Source organism: Mus caroli, chromosome 19, assembly GCF_900094665.2.
Source record: "Mus caroli chromosome 19, CAROLI_EIJ_v1.1, whole genome shotgun sequence".
NCBI classification, from domain to species: Eukaryota; Metazoa; Chordata; class Mammalia; order Rodentia; family Muridae; genus Mus; species Mus caroli.
Window position 1 is genome coordinate 10,561,808 of NC_034588.1, and position 10,871 is coordinate 10,572,678.

At 36.3% G+C, this 10,871-nt stretch overlaps 1 protein-coding gene across 1 annotated transcript; it reads right to left on the bottom strand.

Moving 5' to 3' along the window:
• Positions 1-5,384: 5,384 nt before the first annotated feature.
• LOC110285724 (olfactory receptor 5B3-like) lies at positions 5,385-6,476 on the bottom strand. Its single transcript, XM_021152090.1, has one exon. It carries the CDS (start codon positions 6,394-6,396, stop codon positions 5,473-5,475), a length of 924 nt encoding a protein of 307 aa, XP_021007749.1. The 5' UTR covers positions 6,397-6,476; the 3' UTR covers positions 5,385-5,472.
• Positions 6,477-10,871: the final 4,395 nt, after the last annotated feature.

Genomic DNA, 10,871 nt, shown 5'->3' on the forward strand with positions numbered 1-10,871 from the left:
AAAATAGATATAATATATATAATATAGATATTATATATCAATTTTCATAAATAATTCTATACTCTTAAATATAATCAGCAATTGGGAAGAAATTTGCAGGAGAACTGAATTGATGTAGTCAAATAAATCAAGTCCCAAGTGATACCTATACAGTGTGTGGCACAGGAAAAAAAAGAGATCTTTTGAAAGAACTCTCTGATTGTGGAAATTAATGTGAAGAATAATTCACAGTGGCAGATACAAACTTGTGAAATTAAAATCTAAGTAATATATAAGTGAAACAGACCAAAATTTTTTGAAACAGTACAATGAATAGGTAATTTTAGTTTAGAGGCAAGAACTGAGTCTTCAAAACTTTGTATAGTTTGCAAACCCGCTGAGGTAATCACTAATGCAAAAAAGTAACAGTCTTTTTGGTAACACCTGTAAGTCACATAAAGCTCTGGGTACTAATGGCTCTTGTATTCTCTCCAGTGATACTAAAATGTTCCTTGCAGTTCACCAGACTGTGGACTAATTTCTAGGCTTATTCTGCTGTAGTAATAATATGCAACATACCTCTTGAGCTCAAGAGTCTCCATTGACTGGACTGCCTACACCAATGGACACTCTTTGCTATTTCCATTCTCATTCCCAAATAGAAATAATTGTTTTCTTGTGGTCTCAGAACTACACGATGGTGGATGATCTATATCTCTTGTATATATTATCCTATCAATTATTAATTCATAAATTATATCAACATCTCCAGAAAAGCTTTACTAGTATAAAAAAAGCTTGAGATCAGGAGTTCTCATTCACATAATTGTGCCTTGCAAAACTTTATATGTATTTTATTTTATGTTGTAAACTTAAAAAAGAAATATTTACCCAGAGTTCTGGTTTAATATAAGATGCACATTATGTGTATTGTGGCTGAGAAGACATAATGGCGGGAAATGAAGTAACAGTGTTTTACATTTAGAAGGAAAATAGATGAGTTCTTGGACCCACCTAAATTCTATTTTTCATGTGTGCTCAAATAACTTCTCATTGGATGACAAACTCTACAGTCTTGATGGTCTTCATCTTTCAGCTGAAACTTTCTATAAATAACCTCACAGATATACTGAAGGCATTTATCTATAATGGGTCTAAATCCAGTCAGGTTACCAGTAGTGTTTAACTACCATAATGTCATAAAAAGTGCAAATAAAATGATTAAATATAAAAATATTGGTGCTGTTACTTTTAAAGGAAAATAGGCTAGAATATCCAAAATATTTTCATTTAAACACTACATTTCTTTCATAATTTTTTCTAGGGGAAAATCAAATACCTAGGAGTAGTATAGCTTGCTTTGGAGGTAGATCAATCCCTATTTTTCTGAGAAATGACCATATTTATTTCCAAAGAGACTGTAAAAGTTTGCACTCCCACCAGCAGTGGAGCAGCATTCTGTTTGTTACATGTTCTTACAAGCATGAGCTGCCACTTGTGTTTTTGATCTTAGCCATTCTTTTTTTTTTTTTTTTACACATTTTTATTAGGTATTTTCTTCATTTACACTTCAAATTCTATCCCTAAAGTCCCCCATACCCTCCCCCTACCCTGCTCCCAACCCGCCCACTCCTGCTTTCTGGCCCTGGCATTCCCTTGTACGGGGGCATATGATCTTCCCAAGACCAAGGGCCTCTCCTCCCATTGATGGCTGACTAGGCCATCCTCTGCTACATATGCAACTAGAGACACAGCTCTGTACAGATATAAAATGGAGAAATGTTGAACACTTTCTTTTTTTATTGGATGTTTTCTTTATTTACATTTCAAGTATTATTCCCTTTCCCTGCCTCCTCAAAATTCCCTTTCCCCTCTCTCCTCTCCCTGCATCTATGAATGTGTTCCCCCACTCACCCACTCACTTCTGCTTTCCTATACTCGCCTTCCAGTACATTGGGGCACTGAGCCTTCACAGGACCAAGGCCCTCTCTTCTCAATGATGCCAGACAAGGCCATCCTCTCCTACTTATGTGGTTGGAGCCATGAGTCCCTCCATGTGCACTCTTTGGTTGGTGGTTTAGTCCCGGGAGCTTTGTGGGGGGTCTGATTAGTTGATATTATTGTTCTTCCTATGAGGTTGCAAACTCTTTCAGGTCCTTCAGTCTTTTCTGTAAGTCCTCCATTGAGAACTCAGTGCTAAGCCCAATGGTTGGCTCTGAAGATACACCTCTGTATTTGTCAGGCACTGGCAGAGCTTCTCAGGAGACATCCATATCAAGCTCCTGTCAGCATGTACTTCTTGGCATCTACAATAGTGTCTGTGTTTGGTGACTGTATATGGGATGAATCCTCAGATGGGGCTGTCCCTGGATTGCCTTTCCTTCAGTCTCTGCTCCACATTTTGTCTCCATTTTTGCTCCTGTTTGTATTTTGTTCCCCATTCTATGAAGGACTGAAGTACCCACACTTTGGTCTTTCTTCTTTTTGAGCTTCATATTGTCTGTGAATTGTATCTTGGGTATTCTGAGCTTGTAGGCTAATATCCACTTAGTGAGTATATACCATGTGTGTTCTTTTGTGATTGGGTTGCCTCACTCAGGATGATATTTTCTAGTTCTATCCATTTGCTTAAGAATTTCATGAGCTAATTGTTTTTAATAGCTGAGTAGTACTTCACTGAGTAAATTTACCATGTTTTCTGTATCTGTTCCTCTGTTAAAGAACCAATCTGAGTCCTTTACAGCTTCTGGGTATTGTAAATAAGGCTGCTACAAACATATTGGAGCATGTGTTCTTGATATATTTTGGATTAAATTTTGGGTATATGTCCAGGAGTTGTATAGCTTGGCCCTCAGGTAATAAATACTATGTCCAATTTCCTAAGGAACCACCAGACTTATTTCCAGAGTAGTTGTATGAGCTTGTGTTTCTTTTCTGTTTAGATCTGTACCCCAATTTTAATTAAATCACTTTTCTTGCTTATGTCTAGTTTCTTAAGCTCTTTATATATTTTGGATATTAGCCCTCTCCCAGATAGGAAGGTGGTAAAAATCTTTCCCTATTCTAGGGGCTGCCATTTTGTCCCATTGAAGGTGTTCTTTACCGTATAGAAGCTTTTCAGTTTCATGACGTCTCATTTGTTAATCACCGATCCTAGTGCCTGCACTACTGGTGTTGTAGTCATAAAGTTGTCTCCTGTACCAAAGCATTCAAGAGTATTCTGCACTCTCTACTCTATGAGCTTCAGAGTATTCAATTTTAAGTTGAGGTCCTTGATGCATTTGGGTTTGAGTTTTGTGCAGGGTGGTATATATAGACCTATGTTTATTTGTGTGTGTGTGTGTGTTCTGACATGCAGTTAGACCAGCATCATTTCTATTGTATATTTCTGACTTTTTATAAAAAAAAAATCAGATCTCCATAGGTATATATAGATATACATCTGGAAATTACCAGCCTGAGAATACCATATCTCATCTAAATATTGAATTCTTACAGTTTTCTTCATTTTAAATTATATGCATTTAAGTGTATATCTCTGTGAGAGAGTGCTGAGAACTAGAATGAAAATTGGTGAGGACAGCCTATCTGTTTGATAAGCTGGAGGTCTGTGATGGGAAGGGATAGGATACAGGGAGCAGCGTATCAATCTACCCACAAAACCTTCAACCCCACATTTGTTTTGCCTACAAAATGTTGCAGGAATAATGACGGAGCAGAAATGTAGGGAACAGCCAATCAATGACTGTCCCAAATTGAGACACATCCATGTGAATAATGCAACCCCTAACACTATTAATGGTGCTCTGCTATACTTGTACATAGGAACCTAGCATAACTGTCTTCTCAGAGGCTTTACCTAATTCTGGGTGGAGGCAGTTGCAGAGATCCACAGAAAAACATTAAGCAGAGCTTATGGAGTCTTCTAGAAGAGTGGGGGATAAAGGTTAGCAAGTTGAAGAAGTAAAAGACACCACAAGAAGACCTCCAGAGTCAATTAATCTGGGACCATGGGGACTCACAGAGCCTGGGCCGTGGAGCATCCAGAAGCTGCATCTATACCTCCTGCACATTTATAGCAAATATGCAGCTTAATATTCATGTGGGTCTCCAAACACTGGATCCAGGGCTATCTCAGTCTATATTCCCTGCCATTGGATCTCCTTATCCACTACTTGGGCTTCCTGTTTGAGCCTCAGTGGGAGAGGATGTGCCTAGTCCTGCAGGGAATAGATGCTGCAGGGTTGAGTAGTACCCAATGGGGGCTCCCCTTCTCTGAGAAGAAGGGGAGCAGACGATGGTGGTAGTTCTAAGGGTGGAACTTGGAAGAGAGAAGGTACAGGAGGTGTGATTGGGATATAAAGTGAATAAAATATTTAAATAAATAAATAAGAAAAATTTTAAAAAGGAAGTTCCTTTTCCCCGACTTCTGATTCTTTCTAGTTGAGCCCTCAATGGGTTATAGGATGATAGTGATCAGCATTTATTGGGGCAGTAATTGTTTACTGAGCACCTACTAGGTACCAGGTATCATACAAATATGACTGATGATACTCACCACATTATAAAGTGGATTTTATACAGGAGTTTAAAGTAGAAAGCTCATATTCAAACAGGGCAATTAACATGTCCATGAAAATAAGGAATTCACAACTTAACTGTTCATATATCTCATTTCCTTGTCTATTTCTCTCTACTCTTATTGTTGTTGTTGCTGCTGCTGAGATATCTTGTATTGCTCAGGCTGATCTTGAAACATTCAGCTTAAGTGATACTCAGCCACAGCTGTCTAAGTGCTGAGAGAACAGGCAAGTGCCACTGTGCTCAACTTAGTGACACTTGGTAGGAATAAAGAAGGATGTAGCTCCTTTTCCAATGACTTCTGGTTCTATCCAGGTGAGCTCTCACTGGGTTGTAGGATGAGATAAGGATTAACATTGTTTAACTAAGTCTACTTGTTTCAAATATCAGTTTTAAATACAACCTTATATTTTAGTCATTAAATAAGAAATACATTTTTGCTATATGCATTTGGACATTCTTTATCCAATAATGAGCACAATTAACTGAACACAAAAGTGTAAACACATATCAAATCCATGTCATATTACTGAAAGTTTCTAGCATCCATTTGCAATAATCTTCTTAAGAAATCTATGAATGTGTCTTCACTTTAAAGAACTTTGTATGCACCTGCTTGCATAGATTGGTATTTATGTGACAGACAAAATATTTCATGGAAAAAGATTGAATAGAGTAATACAGTAAATTAAGTTTTCACAGTCTGACTTATAGTTGCCATAGCCATGTTGTTCATTTCTTACTCTTCTGAAGATGATGTTAGCCAACACGCTATTGCAGAGGTGAAGATGTCACTTCATGCTCTTAAATTTGGTATAGGGTGGGAAAATTTGACTCATTATAAAGTTAAGATGAGATGAATGTATCCAAGTGTTTTTGCATTCTAAAAACCTAAAATCAAAGCTGTAAACATCATCTTAACTTCAATACAATCTTTGTGAATGCACTTTTCACATCCTTGTTCCTTAGGCTGTAGACCAGAGGGTTCAGCATAGGGATGATCATGGTGTAGAACACAGATGCGATTTTGTCAGTGTCCATGGAGTGACTGGAGCTGGGCTGTAAGTACATGAATATAATCGTCCCATAGAAAATGAAAACAGCTGTTAAGTGTGAGGCACATGTGGAGATAGCTTTACAATATCCTGAAGCTGAATGCATCTTTAGTATGTTGGTAAAAATAAACATGTAGGATATTAAGATGAGTATAAGGGCAAAAAATACATTGAAGCTGGCTAAATAAACAAGAATCAGTTCGTTAACATGTCTATCAGAGCAAGATGTAATCATGATAGCCAAAACGTCACAGAAAAAATGATGAACCACATTGAACTCACAGAAGGAGAGACTTAATGCATCCATAGTATAGATGGAAGCATTCAGCAAACCACAGATATAACAGCCAATGATTAAAGATGCACACACACGTTTTGTCATGGTGGTGGCATAATGTAGGGGCTTACACACTGCTGCATAGCGATCATAGGCCATGGAGACTAAAAGGTAGTTTTCCACATTGGCAAAGTTTGCAAAAAAGAACATCTGAAAGGCACAAGCATTGTAGGACATGATCTTGTCTCCTGTGAGGATTCCAGCTATGACCTTTGGAGTGATTGTTGAAGAGTAACAGAAGTCCACTAAGGACAGGTTACTTAGGAAAATGTACATGGGGGTGTGGAGCCGAGAGTCTAAGAGAATCAATAGGATCAGCCCCAGGTTTCCTACAAAGGTGACAGTATAGATGAGGAGGAAGGTGATGAAGAGGGGAAGCTGCAGTTGTGAGTCATTGGTGAGTCCAACCAGGATGAACCATGTCACTTCTGTTCTGTTCTCCATTAATGATGTCAGTTAATCAACAGAAGGCCTTAAAATATTTAAAAGCAAAATGAGTACAATAAGGAGCTAGAGAGGTGGTTTAGTGGTTACAGCTCTGGCTTTCTATTCCAATGGACCCAGTACCCTCATGGCATGTCACAACTGTCTGTATTCCAGTACCATGGGATCTGTCTGACATCTTTGTTATAGACATACATGTAGGTAAATCACCTCCACACATAGAATTAATTTTTAAAAATATTTAAGGATGGGCTAATAATGGAATTTGCAAGCTGTGAGATTCCAGTTGACTTTCTACCAAAATTAGAAATGATATATATTTGTTAGCCACATGTACACAGTTTAGTAACTGTAAAAATGGTATCTTTTTTGTGTGCCTATGTACTTGTTCCATTTTCCTGGGCTGTGTAAAACTAACACTACGTTCTTACCTACCATAAATAATATAGAAACAGCCTGTTTTCTGACAATAGCATAATGAATTTGATAAATTGTTACCTCCAAGGAACTTGTCAAGTACAAGAGATATAAATTTTCTGCATTTTTATATAACACAACTAAACCTTTAACCCATTGCGAGGTATGCATCTAAAATAATTTGATTTAGTTATAATGAATAATTTTTCTTTCATTTAACCACAGCAAACTGAGTGCCAGTCTATGTGAAAAGTTCTTTTTGGTCCCTATATAATTTTTTTCATTAAATATCAATTGAGCACCTAATCCCTAACCTAACCATAAAATGTCTCTTCTGAGTACTAGAAGGTTATGAATGAAATAATGAGCTCTGATTTGCATTTTAACATTTTCCACACAAATTCTCATGCTTTTAATATGGCATTTCTAGATACATTGATAAGGATACATCCAGAAGCATGAAGGTATGCTAGGTCAAAGAAGGTTTCAACATGAATCATTCAACACTGTAATTACTATTTTTGTTGAGCTTGCAATTATGTTGGAAGAATGTTCAACCTCAGAATCAATTTGGATTAAAGATATATCCTTTAAAATATAGAGAGTACAAGTTCTTAGAAGACATATATACTTGATCATCCACTATGTATCCAGAAAGCACCTAGCATCTCTAAACACTATTTTGTCATTTGCACTTGAAGACATTAATGAGGTCTACCTTATGATATTATTGCAAAAATAAAAGAGCATACCAAAGACAAAATAATGTGTTAACATATAGGGTGTTAACATGACTTAATGCATGTTAGCGATCATGATGTTATTGTTGTGTAATAATAGCATAGAAAGCTTTTGTTCTGGGTAAGTTTAAGTCCTGAAATTATTTCTCTAAATGTCCTTTGGGTATTTGGGCCACTTGTATTGCCTGTACCTTTTCATAATCATCGGTTTGTTTCACTATTAAACTATGGATGCTGGTCATGGCATTTCACATGGACCACCATTTTCAAAGTTTCATTATTGTAATCCTTAATTTTATATAAAACATTCCTCTTTTCTTATTTTTAGTTTTATTTTTCTCAGAATATCAACCAACAGTGAAAACCCAATATAGCCCAAGATATATATCCTCATATATATGTAGTTCTAAAAAGCCAACTTTCTTGTTAGGCTTAGCATATTTGGAAGAATATCTACCCTAAATAACTATTATCTGCAATCATCATTGGGTTGAGCTTTTGCTCACTTTAATTATGTATTATACCTTTAGGCTTTTAAATGGCCAATCTTACATATTAACTTTCACCACTGGCTACACTATTTACAAGTGGAATTGTGTGTGTGTGTGTGTGTGTGTGTGTCTGTCTGTCTGTCTGTGTGTGTCTGTGTGTGTGTGAAGTAGAAAGAAAGTAATCTTTCTTACTTTACTCATAGGGAAATGTAGAATATAAGAAATTACACAAAAATCTCAATATTTGAAAATACATGAAAAACCCTTAGGCACAAGACTTAAAGATCTCATCCAACAAACCTGACCTGAGTGTATAAGTTTTTAAATGTAGCTTGGAGAATATTCACTGATGTATAAGCATTCATCAGTGTACAGAAAGATAAGTTTTATCTTTTTGGTCTGCATCTTTCCTGATTGCTTCTTCTGTCTCCAATTGAATGAAGCATAAACTCAGTAACATAAAGTTACATCAACCAAATTATATTTTCTATTTTTTCTGAGAGGATTTTTTTTAATATTTGAATCATCAAAATTCCTAAAGTGTTTGACACTTAAAATTTGAATCAGCATCTCAAAACTAGTTTTAGAAGAAAAACATTTAGCCTTTAAACTGTTTTAGCCCTCAAAGCTATTTTTAAAACACTGTTTCCAAGTAACTCATAGTAGGTATACAAAGCCCATTTATTTTATGAAATTATATTTCACATTTATTTTATGAAATTATATTTCACATTTGTAAGTAGGCAGTTTAAAGTGGGGTAATATTTTATCCAGAATAGTTATTCTAAAAATCTTACAATTCTACTATGTGATATTTCTCAAAACTTCTTCCAGCTGGTTGCTGTTAGAAAATGGTCAAGTTTTACAGCTTGTATAAAGCAAGACGTGTTCAGAACTTCCACACCGACCAAATTCTGAATTCAGCATGCATTTTCTATTTTTCCTTTGGAATATTCACTTACCTCCTTAGCAGGAATGCATAATACAGGAATACAAGACAAGATTACTTGTGTCCCATCTTTCATACTTTATGTCTGTATACAAAACAGCAGGAATCTGTAAGGAAACCCATGAAGAGCTTGACAGATAAAAGTCAGTCAATGCGGCTTTTTATCTTTGATTGTTTTTTCTCATCTTTCTTGAAGGCTGAAATCTAATAGTCACATGAGACCAAAGACCTGCCTATGATAACAATGACTCTCATTAATAAAGTAAATAAGATCTAGTGGAGAATGACATGCACTGTGTCCCCTCATGTGTCACATTGGTATTTCAGAGGCTAGTACATGGAGGTGTGAGGAGAATTATAGATACTCAGAGAGCTCTGGAGAATCCCCGAGAGTATACCTGAAGATCCTCATACTCTCTTCTTAGGGGAAAAAAAATAATTAACCAGCCATGGGGACCGAACTTCCTTTTGTATCATAGAAGCTAAAGTTCATTTTTAATAAATGAAAACACAAGTCATACATATTAATGAGTTACCATACAATGTTTCTATACATAATGTACATTGTAAATTTCATTAAGTATATCTGCCTTCACAAGCACTATTTATTTGTGATAAAACTTATAATATCCTTCCTTCTAGCATTTTTAAATTTCTTTCAGCCTATCTAAAAATATGCATTACTTCTACCTATAGTAACCCCTTTGTCCAACAAGACATCTGAGCTTTCTGTTTCTGGCTAACTGTAACTTCCTAAAATACCTAATGATCATTGATCATTCTTTAGGAGCTGTCCATTCTAGAACTCTAGAGGGTACTCTGTGTTATATTTTTTAAAAATGTCTACTTAATTCTACTGGCTTCTAATTATACTTATTAAAGTTTTAGTGTGTGTGTGTGTGTGTGTGTTTCTTCATTTACTTGCTTACAAAGTTAGTGATCAGAACACCTTATAGAAGTCAGTTCTCTCCTTCCTTCATGTGGTCTAGGATTTGAACACAGATCACCAGGTTTCTAAAGAAGCCTCTTTACCCAGTAAGCCATCTCACCCATTCTCTTTTATCGATTATTTACTATTAAGTTTGGTTATTATTTTTCTTTTCTTCTTTTTTAGATTTTTAAAATTTATTCTTTAATCTGTTTTTACAGTCCAGACTTTATCTCCCTCCCAGTGCACCCTTCCACTGCTCCACATCCTGCACATCCTCCCACTGTCTTGAGGGTTAGGTGCATCTTCTTTGACTGAGTCCAGACATGACAGTTCTCTGCTGTATATATTTTGGGGGCCTCATATCAGCTGGTCTATGCTGCCAGGCTGGTTATTCAGAGTCTGAGAGTTCCTGAAGATCCAGGTTAGTTGAGAGGGCTGGTCTTCCTATAGGGTCTCTTTTGTGTTTTGTAATTATTCTTATATTATGAAAATGAACCCCCTTGCAGATACATAATTTTGGCTATTTTTGTCCAATACCATAATTGTTTCTTTTTGTTCTATGGACTATTTACTTTAGCAAGCAGGCTTTTTCTACCTTGAGACAATCATATATTTTTTCCCTCTTAATCATTTTGTTATTATTATTATTATTATTATTATTATTTTATTTTTATTTTTTTATTACGTATTTTCCTCAATTACATTTCCAATGCTATCCCAAAAGTCCCCCACACCCCCCCCCACTTCCCTACCCACCCATTCCCATTGTTTTGGCCCTGGCATTCCCCTGTATTGGGGCATATAAAGTTTGCAAGTCCACTGGGCCTCTCTTTCCAGTGATGGCCGACTAGGCAGGCCATCTTTCGATACATATGCAGCTAGAGACAAGAGCTCCGGGGTACTGGTTAGTTCATCATGTTGTTCCAACTATAGGGTTGCAGATCCCT